General features: G+C 36.6%; 1 protein-coding gene across 4 annotated transcripts in view; it reads left to right on the top strand.

The window, feature by feature from the left end:
• Window positions 1–878: 878 nt before the first annotated feature.
• Window positions 879–24,651, top strand: part of PLEKHA1 (pleckstrin homology domain containing A1) — a 56,128-nt gene continuing 32,355 nt past the window's right edge. The window contains exons 1-6 of one of the 4 annotated variants that reach the window (XM_070752553.1): window positions 985–1,156; window positions 6,995–7,084; window positions 13,981–14,141; window positions 15,186–15,242; window positions 22,169–22,214; window positions 23,185–23,282. In XM_070752553.1, the coding sequence (XP_070608654.1) occupies window positions 14,001–14,141; window positions 15,186–15,242; window positions 22,169–22,214; window positions 23,185–23,282 (342 nt within the window). In that variant the 5' untranslated portion in view covers window positions 985–1,156; window positions 6,995–7,084; window positions 13,981–14,000. Of the gene's footprint in view, window positions 1,157–6,994; window positions 7,085–13,980; window positions 14,142–15,185; window positions 15,243–22,168; window positions 22,215–23,184; window positions 23,283–24,651 lie in introns of all 4 variants that reach the window. The other 3 variants (XM_070752552.1, XM_070752555.1, XM_070752554.1) reach the window with 3 other exon arrangements.

The following is a 24,651-nucleotide window of genomic DNA, read 5'->3' as shown; positions in this document are numbered from 1 at the left end:
AAATTATTTGTTGGCTTTATCGTGAACATTATTTGAGTATAAATATTGGATGTATTTATACAATAAAGATTTGTTGAAAAAGTTTATTACTTTATAAGCTTGCCAGGAAGTACACATGGTCCTAATATGGGTTGTTTTTTCAATGAATAAAAAAACTAACAAGCAACCAGGGACAATCTGGTGAACAGCAGCAAATATTTCTTTTCCTATCAGCTACACTATATTCCTTCTCTTCAGTGTTTTAAGCTATTTTAAAGACAACTGTACAATTCTCACCTGCCCACATACCTTCTCTAGAAATTCCCTGTCCACTCCCCGCCTACTGTATTGCTGGCCTTTCCTGAGCATGATTTAAATGCTATAGTTAGCATTAAATTTTGGGTGGGTGGAAGTTATGAGGCGATCTTTTAAAAACCTTCCCTTCCTTCTTCCCTTTCTTCTCCAATGGCTAAATGAGCCAACATCCCAATAATGCTTAGTACAAGGAATCACTTTTTATGCGCGGCTTGTGTACGTAAAAAGAGCCATGCAGATAGCGATCTCTGTGTCTTTCCTAACATCAGAAGAATTTTTTCCCCTGCAGTCGCTAAGTACACGGAAGGGTCACTGCCTGAACAGATGGCAAGTACAAACATGCAACTTCAAATCGAGAGGCTGCGAAATGGAGCATACAAATCCCAGCATGCAACGCTTCAAAGGAATCGCGCGACGCAGAGAGCCCATCCTAGACTACATACCCCACAGTGCTTCTCGGCAGCCCGGCTAGTTTTTTCCTATCACTTTTCTGGCCTAGCGCCTTTATGGGATCTGTAGTCCGGATGCCTCCACCCCATCTTGTTCACTCGCGCTTCCGAGCTCTGCGCAGGCGCACGGCTCTTAGGGAGGCCGTTCATTGTAGCTTAGCGATGTCATAAAGTTTCTCTCTCTCTCTTTTTTTTTTGAGGGGAGGAAAGAGCAGAGCCGAAGCGCTGTGAGGGAAAAAGAGGGCGGGACGGCGCCGAGGACGGAGCGAAGCGGTGTGGCGGCTCTGCTTGCCCCGGGAGCCAGGACCAGCTGGGCCGAAGCGGCTCTTCCCGCCCATTTATTGCGCCCCGCCAGAGGATCGGGCAGCTTCGGTGGAGGCGGAGGGCTTTGCCGGGGGGACGAACGGGCGAAGGTACGCCTAGGTTGGGAGAGCGAAGGAAGCGGGGGAAGCCCCAAGCGGGGCTGGAGAGGGATGCGGAAAGAGCCGCTGCGGAGCCTGTTGAGGGGAAGGCTCGGGAAGCCGCTTTAAACTCTCCGAGGGTCCGGAGGCTCCGGATAGGGGGCCGAGGTGGTCTTTCTCCCCCCCCCCCCATGCCACCCTCCTCGCCCCTTTCAGTTCCTTGGACACTTTACCTCATCATGTGTGCAGAAAGGTCGGTTTTCGAGAGAAGTTAAGATTGGGGGGTGAGCTGGGGACCCCTAACAAGCCCTGATGGAGCCTCAACGTTCAGGGGCAGCATGCTGCTGCTTGAATGTCCGGTGCTGAGCAGAAATAGCAGGAGTCGTTTTTATTTTTTATTTTTAAAAATATTATTATTGGCTGGCCTCTGAAGGAAAGAAAGTGCTTGGGGCTTTTGGAGGTCGTTTTTAAGTTCATCGAGCCATCTGATCCCAAAAAACCCCTGGACTTTCTGGTTTTTCTCTAAAGACATTTCACTTCTCATCCAAAAAGCTTCTTCCGCTCTGATGCTGAGAGAAGAATTTCCATAGACAGCCCCTTTCTTCTGCATTCGTTGAGCAAAGGGCTGGACTAGAAGACCTCCAAGGTCCCTTTCAGCTCTATTCTATTCTGAGGTGGAAGAGCAGCAGCAGCAGCTGAGAAACTCCAAAGCTGGGGAAGCATTGGGAGTTCAGGTGCAGGGTATGGTGGAACACATAAGCCCATCTGCTCTGAGTTGGGTGGGTGGGTGTTTGTTGGGAAAAGGTAACCTGCTCAGGGAGGATGAGGAGGTAAAGCATGAGTTTGGGGGGGGGAAATAATGTGTGTGAAGGTTTACCTGTTTAATAAGCACGATTAGGCTTGGCTTGGTCATGTAGCATGCCGGCTTGTCCTCTGCCACCAACGCCTATGTATCATTATTATTTTTTGATTAGGGCTCTTGGTAGCTTTTTTACCTGGGAGGGAAATGTTGCAGTTGCGTGGTATAATTAAACTGCTAAATATTTGAAGATGGTGTAGCTTCCTTAGTGGCCAAAAAGGCTGATTGTGTCATTCTTGTTAACTTCAGTGGTTTTCTTTTTCTTTTTTTTAATATTTAGTGTGACCTGGTAAGAGACTCCGATCTTATCCGACTAGTATTGTAAAGGTGATTTTAGTTGTGGTTGCATGCTTTTTTTCTTATAAAGGATGGGTGGGGGATGAATGCTTGCAACTCTTAAGTTTTCAGAAGTTGTGCACTTCAATGTATCCTAGCCAGCTGAAATTTTAGAACAGCTAATAAAGGACACATTGGATTTGAGTACATTTTTAATGGCTGAAAAAGCCTACTGCTTGTGGATTTTTGTTACATTGTTTCTTTTGTGTCCATTTTAACCCATTTAGTAATGTTGCTATGCCTACTATTGATACTTATAGAATGTAATTTAGGATACTTTGAGACTTATGAAACTTTTTTAAAAATTGCAGTGTTTTAATGTAGGCGAGTCTACAAAATGATAAATATATTTTTTACAGAACAACTGTGAATTTCAATATTGGTGTAGTGTGTGGAATAATTCCATGTTACATGCAAATATGCACTGCCTAGAATCCACTTTGGGGAGATGGTTGTATGAATTTGATTAACAAATAAATTCACAAAAGTTCAAAGGGCTGATTGAAAGAAAATATTTTTTCTACATTTTCAACAGAAATGTATTGAAAAAATATTTTCCATTGTTCACATCATGATTACAAAAGTGTTTTTAAAGTTATGGCCATATTTATTTATTGAATTTATTGGCTGTCCATCTCATATTGCAATAGCTCTGGGTGGTATTTACAGATGGCTTTTAAAATCAGTAGCCACTTTTGGGGAAAAAAAGATGTGATAATACCCCATTCTGAAGCATGTAGAATAAAAATGAACAATGTTTTATGTCCTTCTCATATTGCAATAGCTCTGGGTAGTATTAACAGATGGCTTTTAAAATCAGTAGCCACTTTTTGGGGGGGGGGGGGAAAGGGACCCAAGATGTGATACTACCCTATTTTGAAACATGAAGAACAAAAATGAACAATATTTTAAAACAGCAGTTGTCGACTATAAAATATGATGTGGCTTAGCTTTATGCATAAGCTAAGTGCATTTGCTAACAAACGCTGTTTTTTATACATTTTAAATAGAATTGTTAAATTGAATGCAAATTTTTCTTTACATGGTTTGCTTTTATTAAATTAACCATTTCCAAAGATAATATTTTAACCTTTAGCATTAATTGAGAAGTGTACAATTAAGTCTAGATGTCATTTATTCAGTGACAAACTATGGACTCTGTCCCTGCTATGAGTAAAATTAAGTTATATCTGCTTTTCAGGGAAGAAGGTTGGCTACTCCCCATAAATGCTTGTGTAAAAAGAGATTATTAGATTACTGAATTCTTGATTAAGTATTTCCTAAAACCAAATTATTTCCTGTTATTTTAGCTATTTTTATATTTACAAAATAATTAGGCTGATAATAAACATGCATGTTTTATGCAGTATAAAAACAATAACTATACCAGTGATGGCGAATCTATGGCACGGGTGCCACAGGTGGCACACAAAGCCATATCTGCTGGCACGTAAGCTGTTGCTCTAGCTCAGCTTCAACGTTCATGTGTATGCTGGTCAGCTGATTTTTGGCTCACACAGAGGTTCTGGGAGGGCGTTTTGGCTTCCAGGGAGCCTCCACGTGGATGGGGAAATGTGTTTTTACTGGGCCTACTGATGAGCCTACTGGACCCACCAGAAGTTGGAAAACAGTCTGTTTTCGGCCTCCAGAAGGCCTCTGGGGTGCAGGGGAAGCTCTTTTTGCCCTCCCCGGGCATTGAATTATGGGTGTGGGCACTCGTGCATGTGTGATAGCGCGCACCCATGTTTTTTCAGCCCCCGAAGAAAAAAAGTTTCACCATCATTGAACTATACATTAAAAATGTTCCTAAAAATGCTGTTGCACAATTATTAAGTGATAGTTATTTAGGATAATACAGGTAGTCTTCAAGTTACTCATGCAATGGAGCCTGCCCATTCTATTCGTAATCTGAGGATTCATGGGAGTGAATCTTGTACCATGAACGGGATCACTTCCTCCTTTCGCCCACACATTTGCTAATCAAATGTGAGGCTCGTTAAGTGCACATGAGGTATTTCAGAGTAGGGAAGGCCATGGAGACTTAGTGATGGAACAGACCATCTGTCTAAGACCACCCGAGGCTTCCTCAACCCACTGAAATACCTCATGTTCCCCACAATTGCTTCCCCCTTTCACCCAACCTGCCACACCAGGTCAATTATCTTGTGAAGATCTAGCAAGCAATCTTCTCTTCAGCCTCTCAGTTGCATTCGCTCCTCTGACATGCAGGATGAATGTTGCAGAGTCTCTAAGGTTGTTCATAAGGATGAACAACCACCTTGGTGCTGCAAGATTCATAGTTTCAGGATTTGTTTGAAATGCTAGGAAGCGCTTATCGTGTAACTTTGAATGTTCGCTAAGGGAATGCTCGTAACTCAGGAATTACCTGTAGTTATATCTCAACTGCTTTTCAGTTTCCACATTACATCAAAAAAGAACTCAAACTAAAAATATTAATGAACATCGGTTTTATACAGCATAAATCTAAAAAATAAAATAAACTGCATTTTTAATTACTATTTCCAGTGAAAATGGGGTAGTTATGTGTTAAACCGATGCTATTATGTACCCACATACACGAGAAAGGGAGAGGGAGATTATTTTAAAGAACTGTTATAGATAATTAAAATTGATCCTAAGGCAACTTGAACTTTGAAATTTGAATCGCAATGTACTGTAATTTTTGCCAATTTCTTTAAAATAAAAAAGGAAATTAATGATTTATCTTTAAAATAGATGCATTTTCATAACGGAAATACAATGACAGTGGTAGTCTAGTTTTACAGACCTCAGTATAAGAGAAACATGATTTTTCATGTAAAGAATAGATACAGTGATTTGTCATTTTTCGTGGGGGATGCGTTCCAAGACCACCCGTGAAAAATGAATTTCCGTGAAGTAGAGGAAAGATATTTTTTTATGTATTTAATGAGTATTTGGACTTTTAAAACCCACCCAGTCATTTTATAATATATCTCAGCTGGAACTACATGTGATATCCTACCAGTTTCATTAATAGAGTACAGTAGTACTGTAAAAGAATTTTATGAATTTTTAATGGATTTAAAATTTTCAATGGATTTAATGGAGAAGCCCCCTTTGAAAATCCATGAAGTAGCGAATCTGCAAAAGATGAATCGCGAAGTAGCGAGGGATTATTGTATTTATATTTGGATGTTTAATATCTTATACACCTTTGGGAAGTAGACAAGGCCTATAATATATCTGGTTAATATCTGAGTTTGAAATTTTATGAATGTAAGTGACATTATCTGAGAATTTATGGAACATTTTCTTTTTAATTTATACTGCTTTGTTTACTTATGTGTTTTAAATTTTCTGTTGTCTTATTGATGGTTTATTTGTTGAAAGCTATTTATAAACTCAAATCTTTGCTGAATGGAAAAATAATATAAATTACTTTATGGGAGGTTAGAAGTAGTCAAGCATTGACAGTGGACTAAGAAAGCAGAACACTTTTCCTGATAAGATTACCGGTATATGATTAAAATTAGTTAATACAATTTGGAGTTTTTAACAGAAAAAAAATCCCAGCAAAATGTCCAGAGAATTGTTTTGCTTGCCCTAATATTAAAACATAGCATCTTTACTTTTGGCTAACTTCTCAAATGAAGCAGACTAACTGAAGAAAGAATCAGGCTACTATAATGTGGATCTTAAAACAGTATTTCAATCTTCAATATGCTGATCACCACATCTAGAAGGCACTAACTGGAAAGCACATATATACATACATACATACATACATACATACATACGTGTGTGTTTGTGTGTGCGTGCTCGCGCATGTGTGTGTATGAAGAAATTTGGTTAAGATTGAAGGGTAGATAGAAATGAAAAAATAGCTAAAGGCTTCCATAAAACACATTAAGCATTAAGTGCCACTATCATTTTAACTAGAGGATTTTCCTTGATCCCCCAAAAATGAAAAATACGTATATCACACCTACTAATACTAGTAGTGTGCTAAGGCTTGCCTAACAATTAAATATTTATATAAATTTAAATTTAAGTATTTTTGGGGGGGGGAGAGATGGGGGAATACTGTATGAGAAATATCAGGTCTGCAGGCTAAAACCTGAACAAAGACTTGAAGGAATATTCACATTAACATTCCACTGTTTTTTTTATATTCTCAAATGTACAATTCAGTGGTTGGGTTGTTCAAATTATGCATAAGACTGTACAGTAATACAGGAGTGCTCGACTTACCGCTATAATTGAGCCCAAAATTTATATTGTTAAGTGAGACATTCGTTAAATGAGTTTTGCTCATTTTACAACTGACAGTTGTTAAGTGAATTGTTGTAGCTGATAAGTTGGTTTTGCCTGTTAAAAGGTTCTAAAAGGTGATCACATGATTTGAAGACACAGTAACAGTCATAAGTATGAACCAGTTGCCAAGCATCTGAATTTTTTATCATAAAGGTCCTCCCCCCCCCCCCCAGTGCTGTTGTAACTTTGAAGGGTTATTATAGGAACTTTTGTAAGTCGAGAACTACCTGTATCTGGTAATGCACATACACATACTCATCACTTTTAATTTGCAGAAACCTTTCCCTACAATATATTCACATACATAAGTATTCCTTGTTCTATTCCAACATGTACTCTATAATATTTCTTTCCTGTAGAATGTGATTTTGTAAATTGTGAAGAGATGATGTGCAATCCAGAAGAGTGAAAAGCAATCCAGTCCAGATATTATCTGTGCAGGAAAGAAGGTGAGGATAGCCTCTCCCTTTACAAAGTATATTGTAGATACAGATAGTAGAGTGCTCTGTCTGGCAAGATTTTGTCAGCAGGTGTGAAACAATTAAAAAAAAATCCTCAAGCTGGGAAGAATCGCCAAGTGTCTTTCTGAATTTTTGGCCTGATAGAGCTACTTCCTTTCAGTGTGAAAAAATATTGAATAAACCTCCAGGAAAACTTCACATATAAAAAATACAAACATTAAATGTTTCCAGATGATCTTGTAGTAGGTATTGAAGTGTAAGCTTGGCAAAACAGTCTGTGTAAGATCATTAATAAGGAAAAATATTGGTAGGATGTCAGATACCAGTCAAAATAAAAATCTGTGTTTTTGTTCTGAACACAAAGCATCAACATAACACTAAAAAGAATCTAGGTCAAATGAATTGTCTAAACATCCATACATTTGTTAATGTATGGATCCCTCTGTTAAAGTAGTGAATTTTTTCAGATGATGGAACAGTCATTGGTATCATTTGAGACGGCAGTGAGTCTGCATATAGACGGGAAATTGAACAACTGAACAATCTGAAGCTGAATATACTTAAAACTATAAAGATGAGAATGGATTTTATGAGGAATTAGACAACGTGGTACCAACAGAATTGTTCAAGTTTTTGGGTTATATAATCTTCCAGAATTTTAAATAGAGACCTAACATTAGAATCATCATTAAAAAGGCACAACAAAGAATGTTCTTCCTGCATTCTATGTCCTGTCCTGTCCTTAGCCCTAACCCTATCCTTAGCCCTGCTGTTTCCATTCTCAGTTTGACCAATATGCAGAGCCCTGTTGATATGTTGAATCCTTTGCTTTTATATTTGAGCTATTAGAATTTCAGTAAATTGCCAAGCAGCAGATATCAGATAGCAACAAATGTTTATATCAGATATGTAGATTTAGTTTCTTTTTTAAACAGAGACCCGACAAGCCTTTTAGAAATATGTGTTTGTTGATAATTTTGTTACCAATAGATCAATACATAGCCCAAATGAAAACAATTTTAAGTTTAAGGATTTACAGAACATTGTGTATAGAATAGATTACATAGCTCAAGTGAAAACATTTTTTTATGGTTAAAGGATTTACTGATCGTTGGCTGGAGTTGTTTTTATTATTGTTAAAAAGCAATAATACCAGTTTGGGTGTATATAGGTTAAGACATCAGGCTAGAAATAGGAGACCCAAGAGTTCTAGTCCAGCCTTAAGCACAATGCCAGCTGGGTGATCTTGGGTATTCATTTTCTCTCAGCCCAAGGAAGGAAGCAATGGCAAAGCACTTCCCCCAAACCTGCTGGAATAGCCAAGGCAATTGCCAGGAGTCAAAAACTAATTTGTATGCTTGTACACAAATATTCACAAATAAGTGTAGTCAGCTATCTGGACTCTTGTTTCATTTTTCCATGTTAATTCAAATTAAACCCCCCCCCTCCCCCAGGGAATAATGTTTGTTTGCAGCAGGTAAAGCAGTTCTGGAATCCATCTACACAAAAATGTGACATAGTTTGCAAAGGAAGAGTATCAAAAAAAAGCAACATAATGGTTGAAAATAGGTCTGTGCTTGTTTTATCTTAGAAAATCTAGAGAGCATGTGAAGTATTTGTCAGCTCTTAGGTTTGAGAATACTGTTCCTTTTAATATTAGTTTGGTCTTAAATATACAGTTTCTGTCTACAATTCCAAGGCATAGTGGTGAAATGTTGTAACTTGCTTCAACATAGAATTTCTAGCACAATATAGTTCTCCAGCCAGCTATAGCAGGGAATAATAGTCTTCTGGCATTTTAAGCATTTCAAAAATACTTTAGCTTATAGATCTTTATCTTTATCTATATACCCTAGATCAGTGATTTTCAACCTTTTTTGAGCTGTGGCACATTTTTTACATATACAAAATTATGGGGCACATTGAGCGGGGGGGGGGAAGTGGGGGGGGGCGGCTAAAAAAAGTTTGGGCAAATTTTTTTCTCTCTCTCTCTATTCCTCCCTTTCGCTTTATTTCTCTCCCTCTTTCTCTCCCTTCCTTCCTCTCTCCATCCCTCTTTCTCCCTTCCTTCCTCTCTTTTTTGCTCTCTTTCTATCTCTCCCTCCTTCTCTCCCTCGCTTTCTTTCTCTTTCTCTTGCTTTCCTTCTCTTTCTCTCTTGCTTTCTTTCTCTTTCTTTCTCTCTCTCTTGCTTTCTTTCTCTTTCTTTCTCTTACTTTCTTTCTCTCTCTTGCTGAGCTTCGCGGCACATCTGACCATGTCTCGCAGCACACTAGTGTGCCACGGCACACTGGTTGAAAAACACTGCCCTAGATGTCTAATTCTATTGACAGACAATACAAAGATGACAAATGTCTCATTTTGAACAAGTGATAGTAGCTTTTCAACAATTGTTATATTGTCTCTTTGTCAGTAAATATTTTGAATTGTATTCAGTATGAGTATATTGAATAAAATATCCAAAGATTATATATCTCTAAACCAAAATAGATTTTTGATTATTAAAGTCTACTGTTCAATTCAGTTTTACAATTCAATAACATAATATAAATACATTTTTCCCAGTGGTCAAAGTACCAGAATAGAAAGCAGAAGACCATGGGTTCAGGTCCCACCTTAGCCATAAAAACAGTTGGGTGACTTTTGGCCAGGTCAAGTCACCTCACAGGGTTATTGTGGAGAAAATACAAAAATAAATATATGTTGGATTTATTTGCTGCCCTGAGTTATTTGTAAAAATAATAAAAGTGAGGTACAAATAAAATGCATTGTAAAATGTGTAACCATAAATATACAGAACTGTTCTCACTTGCAAAATAAATAAAATAAATTTCATAAAACTTTATAATAAAATGGCATAAAAATATTGTTAAACATTATTTTTGGAAAATCTGCATTACAAAATATTTTACAGCTGGTGAACCCTTCAAGCTTCCTGAAATCCATAAAATAAATAATATGTTTTATCATTTTATAACTTCTATTGTATTTCTTTCTTTAGTTTTAGACTACTAACTAATCCTGTTCTCTCTCCGCCTCCTCCCATTTTAATTTCTTTTTTACTTAGTTTATCTATTACAGACTTATCTTTTCTGACAAGAACCTGCTGTCGGGTACTTTTGCAATAGTTAAACATTACAATTTACAAACAAAAACAATAAGAACAATGCCAGACTAATAGAATTGGCATTTAAAATCAATGAAGAAACTAATAACTTTAAAATATTGGAGTTGGTGGAATGGATATCAGTAATTATCCAACAATCTTCTTCACTTCCTCTCTTTGCACATGTGGGCCAACCATTGTTAAGGAATATTATGTATACTGCCTTAGGTTGGACAAAATAAAAATAGGATATAAATTAATAATATTTATATGTTGATATATTTTATACAGTATATGTTGATAAATCCACTTATTTATTTATTAGATTTGTATGCCGCCCCTCTCCGTACACTCGAAAGGGCTTCTCTTTTAGCCACTCCGAGTCTCCGGAGAGGGGCGGCATACAAATCTAATAAATTAAATTAGATGGGACATAACATTCTCTTGAATGTGCAAAGCATGTAGAATGGCAAGAATGAAAAGCTGCCATTCTACAGTTACAGTTGCATTCTCTGTAATTAATTTAATCTTTAATACTATTAAAACCAAACATAAATAAAAGCAATCATGAATATTGAGGCTTTTGCAAATCTTTGCAGTTGAAGAAGTTATCTCTGGGCTGGGCCTAAATTGTCCCAGGAAAATTGTCTTGATTTCAATGTCAGTGCTCTTGCTGTTAATTCAAAGCCATCTCAGGATTTTATAACTACTGGCACAATGGGACTGTCCAGAAATTTGTAGGCACAATTAATATTGCCAGTGATCATACTTTAGGCTCTTGCTAGCATGCCAGTACAGCTGCAGCATGGAAAGTTTAACTGATAAAATTTCAAAGGGCCTTTTAATTGAGAGAGTGTCCTACACTGCTTTAAAAAAGGAAAGTTGTAAGTATCCCTTTGCTGGACAAAGTCCTGGAGAAGATGACTGTTAGTATGAGTTTATTTGAATAAAATACAATAATTTTAGACAGATAGCTTTGTAGACCAGATTGTAGAATTAGCTCTGAAAAGATCTAGGAAACTACTCCTGATTGACCTTAGTGGCCTCTATTGGGAAAGAGACATTAGAGTTCTACATTGTATTATAAGCAGTGAATGACAATGATTCTTTCAGATCTCTCGGTAGCATTTGAACATGGGACATTGGAATAAATCAGTGTATTGGGCATTGAAGAAACAGTTGTACTATACATCCATTTTTACCTGCAGGACCATTACCAGAACAGAGATTTAAGACCAGTATTTTTGACCCCACAGCATTTGAATGAGGGAATTAGGCAAAGTTTCATTCTTCATTCTGCTATTTGTTATTTCCATGAAGTACCTTGATCATGATCAAAGAAGAATTTGTAGGCTGCTTTGCATTTTAAGTTCATAGTCTCCTGAAATCATGCCATTGGACATTTAAGTTTACAGTGATCCCCCGCTCGTTGCGAGGGTTCCGTTCCAGGACCCCCCGCAACGAGCGGGTTTTCGCGAAGTAGCGCTGCGGAAGTAAAAACACCATCTGCGCATGTGCAGATGGTGTTTTTAACTTCCGCAGCGCTAGCAAGGAGCCGAAGATTGGGGGGGGGCGCGGCTGTTTTAAAACATCGCCGCCGACATGGGGGGCTCGCTAGCACCCCCCCGAACCCCCAACCCGGGTTTGGGGGGGTACTAGCAAGCCCCCCATGTCGGCGGGGATGTTTTAAAACACCCGCGCGGCTTTCCAATGAGTCCCGAAGACAAACGCGGAAGTTTGCCGTTTGTCTTCGGGACTCATTGGAAAGCTCCGATCGTTTTAAAACAGTTGCGCCGTTCTCCGCTGACTCCTGGCGAACTTCCCCGCTTTAGGAGTCAGCGGAGAACGGCGCGCCTGCTTGGCTTCCCTCGCCAGCGCAGCCAACGTGCGCTACGATCTTCCGGGCGAGCCAGGCTCAGTGACGGAAGGCAGCCGCTTGGCCCGGGATGCTGGGCCGAAAGGAGCCGGGCTTGAAGATCGCAGCGCGCGTTGGCTGCGGTGGCGAGGGCTTGCGATGGAGGGTGGAGGAAGCGGCCATGGGAGGGCGAGCTGCCTCAGGGAGGAGGATCGGGCGGGACTAGGTGGGGGCTGGAATTTCTCCGCTGGGAAGAAGCGGCCAGGGCGAAGGGCAGGCGAGCGGCGAAGGGCGGGCGAGCGGGTGCTGGGGAGGGCTTCTCGCCCTCCCGCCAGCAAGAGGGGGAGCGAACGGCATGGGCGGGCGAAGGGCGGGCGAGCGGCAGCGAGGAGTTTGCGTGGGCGGTGGGGAAACTCCTCGCTGATGCCAGCAAGAGGGGAAGACCCAGGGAAGCCGCCCAGCAACTGATCTTCCGGGCGCCATCTACGCATGCGTGCCCATAGAAAAAAAGGGCACGCATGCGTAGATGGTGTTTTGACTTCCGGGTTGAAAAATCGCAAATTACCCTGTTCGCAATGGTCGGGGACGCAATAACCGGGGGATCACTGTATATTAAAACTTGGGATTTTGCTTCTTATTTGTTTATCATGGTATGTTGTGATGACTACGTTTATTGAATGGATATTAGTTATTTTATAATTTAACAAAGATAAAGATAAGAATGGATTTTTATGGGCTAAAATGGGTTCCCAACCAACACACCGTGGACTATTGGGAACCAAACTGCGCAAGGGGTGAGTGAATTTCATTTGTACATGCATAAAATTAGGTTGTGCATGCACAGCCATCCCTCCCCACCCCTACAGCCACTGCTGCCACTGCCGCCAATCAGTGGACCCAAAAAGGTTGTGAACTGCTAGGCTAACATTCACATTGCAATTTAAATTATTATTTTTTGCTTCTCTATTGGCTTGTGGATAGTAAGAACATGTATAATCTGAGTAAAATTGTTCTGGTTTGCAAACAGTGCTAGATTGTTTCCTTAGAAATATGGGACTAATACAAATCTGTAATAAAATTAGTACTGGGTATCTTGACAAAGTATTTGCTACTGCATGTATTTTGCCTCAGTGATATTCAGTATGAGTATTATATAAAAATATCTGGAGAAAAAGTTTCTGGTATCTTATCAGCATTTACCCAATTTATCAGTAGAGCCAATGGCTTACGTTTTGTATGTAGTTAAAAAAATTTCAATTCATACTAGTACCGTGTGAATTGTTTACATATCAAGCCTGCAATAAATTCTCTATTTGGGTAGATCAATAGATTTTTGGATCTATGAATGCTGTGGAACAGAATGGTACTGGTTTCAGTTGTTGATTTTGAGGCAATATTGTTTTTTATTTCATACTGCTAGTGTTGCACTCAAAGTAGAACAACATGGAATGCAAGTACAGTATTAGGGTTTTATAAATTGGTAGTATCTCCTTTTCCCAAACTGTACTCTATTTCATTTTTGCTCCAAGTTTAGATATTTTCAATTAATGATAATAGATACAATAATGTATTTAATTGCTACATGACTTTATTGATAGAAATAAGGAATTTTAATTATGTGAGAATGGTTTTAATATATGAATCAACTTAATACAATCCTATAATATTAATGCTACTAGAAAAGTAAAATTTTGACCTACAACATTGGTCATATTGTTATTTTTTTTAAAGGTCAATGACATACATCTAAAAACCTGCTAAATGCAGTTGTTTATTAAATCCTATTTTATGCACATAAAATGCTGGCTTATGCAAGCAATACATTTCCTGCAATTAAACTGAAAAGCCGAGTTTATTAAACAAAACTAAAAATATAGCACTTTTAATTCACATATTTATAGTAAAACAATCTTTCTGTTTTGCAGTGTAATGTTCAGGTTCAGAAATGCCTTATGCGGATCGTCAAAATCGTATTTGTGGTTTTTTAGATATTGAAGAAAATGAAAACAGTGGTAAATTTCTGCGGCGATATTTCATACTGGATACAAAAGAAGATAATTTGGTGTGGTATATGGATAATCCACAGGTAAACTTCAACTTTTAAAAAATTTATTTATATACATTAGATAAATATTGTTATATTTATTAATGTATAATTTGTAAGTTTCTGGAAGATTCTGGAAATTCTGAAAATACTAATCGTTAGTCATTTCATATTTTTAATGTGCTAAATATTATTTTAGAATTATGCAGCATAATGAACATTTATTTTCATAATTCATCTGATAATCATTTAAAACTTGTATATCTTATACTGTGGATAGGCATTCTTATCAACCTAGACAGCAAGGAATAATAAAAGCTGCAACCTGAAACATCAGTAATTGCTTAATCTGCTTTCATGTTGTGGAAATAAATCAATAATTTAGCAAGTGTATAAATGTGCTTATTATTTGATTATGGGCTAAAATTGACAGTTGAGTCAATTTGAGTGATATTTAGAGTTGAGTGTTGTTTAGAGAAATGTAACATTAAAAGTATATTCCAGTTTTAGTTGCTACTTGAGAAAATAAATAATTGCAAAAGTTTGCAACTTAGGATAATATGCAGCAGTGCAGTTGCTTATGCTAACAAAACAAAGCTTGTTAGAACCTTAGTGGTAGCTGTCGACATATGACTGGTCACTTAATGATCGTTCAGAATTACCAAGGACCCAGAAAGCACTTTTGGCCAAAGCCACATTACCACATTTTAACAGTTGGCAATAAGTTTGTCTTTGTGATGAATTGATTTTCAATTCTTTTTACCATAAAAAATATCTATTTAGAAGAAGAAGAAATCTGGAAGAATGAGTTTGCATGTACAATTGTGGTGTTCACTTAATGAATATATACTTGATGACAGTTCAAAAAAAATATGAAATTGGGTCTAGTCACATGTGTTTCTCTATGACCATAATGATTTTTCACCAGAAATCCAGTGCCAGTTCTGGCTTTAAGTTAAGAATTATCTGCATTTTACAGTTGGATAAATTTTGAAATATTTGGGTTGAAATTATAAGGGTTGTTATGTATATATGTGTTTGTGTATATGTTTCTTTTACACTGCTATACTATATTGTTAACTACAGAACCTTCCCTCTGGATCTCCACCAGTTGGATCTATTAAGCTTACCTATATTTCAAAGGTATGTGTATGTTTCTCAGATTATTGAATTTCTAAATTAATAATGCATAAAAAACCCTTCCCATCTATATTTTATGCCATATGTGCTGTGTTATCTGAAATGGTATAAGGTCTCCTACTCCAGCAAGGTGGACTAGAAGACCTCCAATGTCCCTTCCAACTTTATTAATCTATGTTCTAACTTCCAAAATAGGAGTTGTAATTATATTTAAATGAGTATGTAATCTATGCTTAAAAGTTGGTTTCTTTAAAAAAAACTAGCGAAACCAGTTTTTACCCAAATTATATACAGATAAAGATGGTTGGCTAAATAAATCGGGAGATGTACAAACTGCTAATATCTAATAATTAAAGTTTGTAATGTTACTGGATACATTTTATTGTAATTAGTATTATTATTATTATTAAAATCTATGTTTAGGTCAACACCTATACAATTGTATGTTAAGGTTTTTGTACAATTTGTTGAATTGTGTTTTAGTAAGTTCCCAGGTGAAACTGTATTTCAGGGAATTCCTAAATGAATAAAAGCTTACACATTCAGTCTCTACATAATACAAAAGCAATATATTTTTGTAAATCTGAAAATGTACTTGCTATTTATTTTTATTTTTTCCAAAGAATTTTTTATTGTTTTTCTCTCCATTCATAGTACAGTTAAAAAATACCAAAAACATCAAGTTGCTTTACAATAGTTCACTTTTACAAATTGTATTTATGCAAAGATCGGTGCTGCCTCCTAGACTTTTAACATCTGGATAAAAATTAGTTAGTCAATTTCTTATATTGTACAAAAATATTGTTAGCTAAAACCTCTTTTAAGCTGTTCTAGATTTAAAATGTCTCAAGTTGGTTAGGCTATGAAATTCAAACTTCTCCATATCTCTTCTATATCAATTTTCATGTATAATTAATAACCTTTTTAAAATGATAATCGCCCATTAATAAAGAACTTCTAAAGAAAAAAGAACATCAACCAAAAAAACTACAGGTGACAAACTAGAGGAGAGAGAGCCTGACAAAAAAAGAACCAACAAATAGCATCTCCTAAAATAGCAATTAGCAATTAGTCGAATTGCAGAATTACAAAACCTAATATGTAACTCCATTATATAAAAAATTATAAACAAATAACAACTAACTAACAAAAAGGAAATAAAATTTAAGAGTAAAGCTGAAAAATAAAGTAAAAAGAAAGAAGTGTTTAAAAAGAAAGGAAAACAAGCATAAAAAGAAGAAAATAGAAGAAAAGCAAGGGAAAAAAAGAAAGAAAAGAGGATAAAAACAAGAAAAGAAGGGGAGGAAGAAATGGAAAAATAACCTCCTCCTCTTCTTATACGTCATCTCCTACCTTCGTATAGAACCAATGCATTCATGAAACCTTAACTTTTAGCCTTAAACTCCTTTTTACCTCCAATCTTCTCCAAGTCATATGTCTATAAATATTGTAAAAATAAAAAATAAAAAATAAAATTAGGGAGTGAGTAAGAAAAGAAAAATTCCCCCACTGGCCCACTGGGATCAACTCCAGAGAAACATGCTGTATACCCAGCTAAATCATCATGCCCTAATCTAACCTTAATGCTGCATGTCCAGCCAAATCATCATGCCCTATTCCAAATTTGTTAATCCCGATAACCAATAGGAAAAATTCCATTTCTTTAATCCTAATTCAATTTAAAAAACCTTTGAGCCTTCAGTACATCTTTCTAAAATTATAATCTTTTTTTAATTACTAATTTCTATAATCCATTATTATTTTATTTATAAAACTTTCTCTTGCCTTATGCCTTAAAGAGAGGTGAGAGGAAAAAAAAGAAAAATAATAAACTTAATCAAAGAAAAGGAAACTTCTCTGAATACCCACTGGAGTCAAGTTATGTATCTTTGTGTCCTACTCTAATATTAGTGCTGCATAGCCAGTGGAATTCTCGTGCCCTATTCTAGTATTAATGACCCAATGGATAAAACAAAAAACCTCCTCCTCTCAAATCCAAATCAGTTTTCTACCTTTTTGTAAATTAATTCACTTTTAAAAAATTATATTCTAAATATTCTAAAGGTCATTAGGGAAAGAAAAACCTTTCCCAAAAACCCACTGCAATCAAATTCTATATCTTTGTGCCCTACTCTAGTATGAGCGCTGCATAGTCAGTGGAATTCTCATGCCCTATACTAATAGATATGATTTCAGTAGTTGATGAAAAAAATTTCCCCCTCCTGAATCCAAATTAATTTTATACCTTTTTGTAAATTAATAGATTTTTCAAAAGTTAAAATCTGAACATTCTAATGATTTCTAAAATTTATTATTAATAATATACAATATATATATATATCAACAATCATCACATCAGTTTACCCCACTTCTCTCCTCCTTATAAATCAGTAAAATAATAATCATCATTAATATCAGTCTTCTTAATTAAAATAGTACAAAGATAAAAATACAAAAAAAGCATTTCCCATCTCTATATTCATTATTTCATTGTTTTCATCTTTTTGAATCAGTGAGTTTTATGTTTTAAAATCAAAAGTTTAGATATCTTAATTCTAGATCCCAATACTTTGTATCAAAAAAACAATTCATTAATTACCCATTAAAATTCATTACATTCATAATTCTATTTCTATATTTGCTCCATATCAATTATTTTTAATAAAAGAAAAGTCTGTTAATATTAATTTCCTTAATATTATTTCCTTAATATTACTTTATGTTTTCCACCCTAACTCACATCAGTTTACCCCACTTCTCTCCTTCTTATAAATCAATAAAATAATAATCATCACTGATATCAATCTTCTTAATTAAAGTAGTAGAAAGATAAAAATACACGTACTTGCTATTTATTTACAGATTCAAAATAAGACAGTCTAGGACTGAAAGTCTTCTCAACGTTTTTATGTTACTTTTCCTTAAGTGAATTTGATAGTGTGTTTCAGATCATTGATTTCCTGGAAGCTCTTTTACTGTTGAAATTTCTTCACTGAGACAGGGACATTGTTCTAGGATTTGATAGTTTTCATATTAATCCATCCTTCCTTATACTTACACAATATTTCCCATGTCACTAGCTTCTGTGTAGTTCCAAAGTATAATAGACCATTGCTGTGTTTTATAATTGGCAAGGTATTCTTTTCTTACAAAGCTTGTATTCTTCTTTTACTGCAAATATTTTGCACTTCTCCATATTTTATACAATGCCTTCTCTGATGAAACTAACCCTACAAAAATTTTCTGACACAGTTTTTCTGTTCTGGAGTACTACTTCAGAATTATATGCACTGTTCATCAGATTGTTTGTAATAATCTGTTGCTAGCTTGGGGGAAGTTGGATCAAAAATTTTTACTCTTTCATCAGCTCTTACCTTTCTCACCATTGAGATTGTTAGCTGGGAGTATTTAAAATACTACTTTAATAGTCTTTCTACGTTTTCTAAGAATCTGCTGTCTTCGAATTTAAGCTGTTTAGAGGAGTCCACACTTATTGAAAGGAGACACCAGTCACAACCTAATGAAATAGAAGAGTCAGAATAGTTGCAGAATTGTACTATAGGCCTAATCAAACTGGCAGCCCACAGGCCCGATGCATCATGTGGAGGCCATACCCACCCCAGCTCCACGAAGGAGAAAAACATCGCCAAACATCATGTGACAGCAACGTGACATACTGTTTGAAACCTGTGTTTTAGAGCCTTATTAAAAGGTTTAAAGTACTCTTGGAGAAAAAGAGAAAAAAGTATCAGTTCACTTAGAAGGATTTTTAAACATTTGCATATACTATAGTTATAGTTTACTTATTTTGAATATTTAAACAATTATATAATGGATATGCATCATATTTTCAGAATATCAGGTTAACTGTGCATTGTAGAGATTATCAATTTTTGTTGATTTAGAGATTTATTGATCCTCTTACTCCTCAACCCTTAAAGACCTGTTTCTATTCCCACATTTTAGGATTGAAAGAAGTATTGTACACATCTTCTGTGGATTCTGTTTATACTGTATAAATAACCACATTTTTATCCTCTTCAGCATATTGCTATGGTTTTAATACACAGTTTCTATCATTAATTTTTGTAAACTACCAAGAGTTATAATGAGTAGGTGTTCTTAGAAATTTAAAGTATAAACAAAAATTGAACAGAGTACCTAAGTGGTTTCAAATAAAGGTACAAAACCACTTACATATATTTTAGAGTAAGTATTTGTAAAGAAATACCATTATACTCCAAATCTGTGGGCAAGGTTTTTTTTAAACACAAATTGACTTCTCTTTGCTTTAGATTTTTCAAGGTTATGTAGCAGTATTACTGATCAATATTTCAAAACTACCATAGTTTGAAAGAGTTGAAAGACATTTTCGTTTTTTAAAGTTCAATTTAAGTGAAATGGATTCAGTGAAAATGCAGAACTAGTAAGAGACTATAAGGGCTTCTGATACAACTATACATATACAGTGTTCCCTCGATTTTCGTGGGGGATGCGTTCTGAGACCGCCCGTGAAAGTTGAATTTCCACGAAGTAGAGATGCGGAAGTAAATACAGTGATCCCCCGTTTATTGCGTCCCCAACCATTGCGAACAGGGTACTTCGCTATTTTTCAACCCGGAAGTCAAAAATACCATCTACGCATGCGTGCCGGGCACGCATGCGTAGATGGCAGCGGCTTCCCTGGGTCTTCCCCCTCTTGCTGGCGTCAGCGAGGAGTTTCCCCACCGCCCACGCAAACTCCTCGCTGCCGCCCGCCCTTCGCCCGCCCACGCCGTTCATTCTCGCCGCTTTTGAGCTGAGTCCGGGAGCGAATTCGCTCCCGGACTCAGCTCAAAAGCGCCGATAGCAAGCGGCAAGGAACGGCTTGTCTCGGCGCTTTCGAGCTGAGTCCGGTCAGCTCGAAAGCGCCGAGACAAGCCGTTCCTTGCCGCTTGCTATCGGCGGTTTTGAGCTGAGTCCGGAAGCGAATTCGCTTCCGGACTCAGCTCAAAACCGCCGATAGCAAGCGGCAAGGAACGGCTTGTCTCGGCGCTTTCGAGCTGAGTCCGGTCAGCTCGAAAGCGCCGAGACAAGCCGTTCCTTGCCGCTTGCTATCGGCGGTTTTGAGCTGAGTCCGGAAGCGAATTCGCTTCCGGACTCAGCTCAAAACCGCCGATAGCAAGCGGCAAGGAACGGCTTGTCTCGGCGCTTTCGAGCTGAGCCAGCGCCCCCCGGACCCCCAACCCGGGTTTGGGGGGCTGCTAGGAAGCCCTCCATGCCGGCGGCAAACAGCCGCCCCGCCCCCAATCTTCGGCTCCTCGCTAGCGCTGTGGGAGTAAAAACGCCATCTGCACATGCGCAGATGGTGTTTTTACTTCCGCAGCGCTACTTCGCGAAAACCCGCTCGTTGCGGGGGGTCCTGGAACGGAACCCTCGCAACGAGCGGGGGTCTACTGTACACTATTTTTGGCTATGAACAGAATCACAAGCCTTCCCTTAACACTTTAAACCCCTGAATTGTAATTTCCCACTCCCTTAGCAACCATTTAGATTATTACTCACCATGTTTATTTATTAAATTTTATTTTAAAAAATTTATTAAAGGCAGATGAAAGTTTGGCGATGACATATGATGTCATCGGGCGGGAAAAAACGTGGTATAGGGGAAAAAACCATGAAGTATTTTTTTAATTAATATTTTTGAAAAACCGGGGTATAGACTTTTCGCGAAGTTCAAACCTGCGAAAATCGAGGGAACACTGTATAATATTATGCTTGAACGGACATTCTTCTAACATGAAATAAGATATTAAAAAAAAACATATGTCTGATTTTATTGACCATTCATAGTATTTGTTATGTAAATTAAGATGTGCTAGATTAATTGACTATATAATTTTCTTTTATTATGTAGTAATTCATATTTCAAGATTTTTAAAATTTGTCCATGATAAATAAAGCTTATAATAGTAATATCAGATAATAAAATATCCATTTGCTTATTGTAATGTCATTAGTTTCTGTTTAGCTCCAGTTTTATCAAAAAGTTAAATTAAGATATTCGTTCCTCTGTCACTGAACAATTTTGTGATAAAATGTGTCCATTACTAGAATGTACACGTATTTCCAGAAAACTAGTTTTTTTTATTGAATGGATATGATAAATAGCAATGAATGGCTAAGTATGAAATATGTAAAATAGATAAGGTGTGTGGGGGGGAATTGGTACAATTGTGCATCACATTTTTACTTCAGAAGAAAAGAAAGGAATACATTGCAAAAAAAAAAATCCAGAAGATAAAGCAGTTATACAGTATTTTGAGATAAGTAGCCGTACAAATCTTTTAAACAAATAAGAATACCATGTTATTTATTCTCTTCGCTCTGTGCAAGTTTAGAGAAAGAGTGAGACATGCTTTTATTATAGGATACTTTATTCACAATCAATTTTTGCTCAGGGCTCTGAATAGCTAATAGGGATGCAGAATCCTGGACATAGCTAAATGATAACTCTCAATAGTCCCAGGTAGCATGACCAAGTGCAAGGAATGCTATGATTTACAGTTCAACAACATCCAGGAATTCAGAGATTATATTAGGTACATAGAAGGAAGTTGAACATGATATATCTTCAATAGGAAATTTATGTACATATAGGGTAGCTTGCTGTTTGTAAATATAACACTTTACAGAGGTTTATTCAACAAATTTATATGACTGCCCAATTCACACACATGATTAACTTTTCAGAAAGTATGGATTAGTGGCAGGGAACATATAAAACAAAGATGAAAAAATTGCTGTTCTTGCATCAGTTCACTGCTTCATTTCATAAATCCACATGAACAGCAGTGTGCTTGATTTATCTACATCAATAAACTTATATTGAAATATATAGTATTTATACATACTACACAATATAATGCCAGTGTTTTCCACTTTATTAGGTAAGTGATGCAACTAAACTGAGGCCAAAGGCAGAATTCTGTTTTGGTAAGTTTTAAAAAGGCTTTAAATTATGCACCATAAATATTTTTTTGTTATGGAATTAAGCTTTTTCATTTTAAAACATTGATGTTTTTGAATACCAGTTTATTCTATGTTTTCTTTCTAATATAAAGAGAACAATGTTTTTTTTAAAAAAAATAAAAATCCAGTACAGAGGTACTTCTACTTACGAACGTAATTCGTTCCGTGACCAGGTTCTTAAATAGAAAAGTTTGTAAGAGAAGCAATTTTTCCCGTAGGAATCAATGTAAAAGCAAATAATGTGTGTGATTGGGGAAACCATAGGGAGGATCGAGGCCCTGTTTCCTCCCAGGAGATTCCTAGAGAGGCCCCACGGAGGCTTCTCCCCACCTTTTCTGGCCCTGTTTCCTCCCAGGAGATTCCTACAGAGGCCCCACGCAGGCCTCTCCCTGCCTTTTCCAGTTACAGTTTCAGAGGCTCGGGTTTGTAAGTGGGAAATGGTTCTTGAGAAGAGATTTAAAAAATCTTGAAAAGTTCGTAAGTAGAGGCGTTTGTAGGTAGAGGTACCCCACTGTATTTTATGGATCAAATATTGACCAGGATGATTCTGCTGATTCTGTAATAAAAATGATAGTTGCCAGTGCTATATATAAAAAATAACAATCTTTTTGTTTTACAAGCTTTGATTTCGAATTCTGCTTGTTATGGCATATTTTTGTGACTTGCTTTTTTGGATTTATTTTCTTGATTTTTGAAAAAAATCAGTCTTAAAGTACAATTTGGTATTTTTTTTAATTAATTGTGTATTAGGATATTGGACATCAGGGGAACTAAAAAAATTAAATAAAAATATCTTCATGAATGTGAAGTCTATGTACTAATATCAAAAGTTATGGTCTTTATCTAGACAAAGTAAAAATGTCTTTACTTTTCTCACAAGTACATATTAAATTTTTTTATCTGTTTATATATATATATATATTTTCTCCAACAGTCATGAATGCAGGAATGAGGAAGTACTTTTTACAAGCCAATGATCAGCAAGACTTATTTGAATGGGTAAATGTCCTGAACAAAGCTACCAAAATCACAGTAAGTGATCATTTTGAATTCTGGGTTATTCTGCATAGGACAGTGATGGCGAACTTTTTAGACTCCGAGTGCCCAAACTGTGTTTGCCCACATGCACGAACATGCTCAGCGGAGACCCAAAGATTAGCTGCCCAGCGGTGGGATGGAGAGCATTCCAACACCGCCAGTGCGGCAAGAGGTAAGATCTTTTTCTTTCGTGAGCTTCTGTTTTATTACAAGGAAACACAAGTTCCTGAAAGAAACATCACGGAGATCTGACCTGGGGTAACAGCACACGTGCCAGCGGAGAGGGCTCCGTGTGCCACCTCTGGCATGCATGCCATTGGTTTGAAATCTGGGCATAGGGTCTCATTACAATGGGGCAACTATAAGAACTTTCATTAATATTTCAAGTTTATATTATTTTGGCAGACTCTGGGATGGGAGGCACACTTGACATTTTGAGGGATGGTCACGGGCACTCAAAAGAAAATGGCTGCTATGGGATCTTGCCCATTTGCAAAAACCTTTAACGCTCAAAATACTCATTATAAAATATACATTTTTTCTGAGCAGTGGTATATAGTTATAAGCAAAGCTTTTTTTCTGCTCCATTAGTAACTCAATCCTGAATTTTATGACCTACCAGGAGGAGGATTTAGGAATGTAGGAATTAACAATATTCTGAAATTTAATCTCATTCTGTTTCGGGAGAGTTATCCTGTTGACATAATTGGATGGAATTTAATCTCTTGGCATTCCATTAGATTGGAAAAAATAGCACAATTAGAACATGGAGTAGGATAAGGGTTCCAGTAGTCAGGAAGATAGACTTAAGGAAATTCATTAAGATCCTCTATTAAGATCCCAGGTTAGGAACTTTATGAACTCTTTTATTCATGTGCACCTCCCTAAGTCTATCAGGAATGGGCAGTTTATAAATCTAATAAAATTAAATAAATAAGTAAAAATAAATATGTATTAGTTACCATGCCAGGATCTCAGTAAGTTGTATAAATGGTACATCAAATTCTATACTTGTGTTCATGTGGTCCTGCAAATCAGCTATATGAAAGCAAATGTTACTTAAACTTTTTTATAATTAGCAATAGCACATTCATTCAATCAATCAATCAGGTGAAAATAGTTTTGACTGGAATTTCTTCAACTTGGAAGAGAATTATGCTTTATCGTGCTTCTTGCTAAAGAATCTTCTGATTTTTTAAAAAAATTATCTTGATATATAGATACAACAACAGCTGTATCTATTCCTCACTCAATGAAATTATAAAAAATTAACTTCTATGAAAAATAGCTGTAGTTTTGTTTGTTTTTGATTTTCTAAAAAAAACCCCTCTGCATTTGTTGTTGAGTACCATAAAATGACAAA

Source organism: Erythrolamprus reginae, chromosome 5, assembly GCF_031021105.1.
Source record: "Erythrolamprus reginae isolate rEryReg1 chromosome 5, rEryReg1.hap1, whole genome shotgun sequence".
Classification (NCBI taxonomy): Eukaryota; Metazoa; Chordata; class Lepidosauria; order Squamata; family Dipsadidae; genus Erythrolamprus; species Erythrolamprus reginae.
Note: the sequence above shows the minus strand (reverse complement) of the source record. Positions and strands in the feature narration are given on the sequence as shown.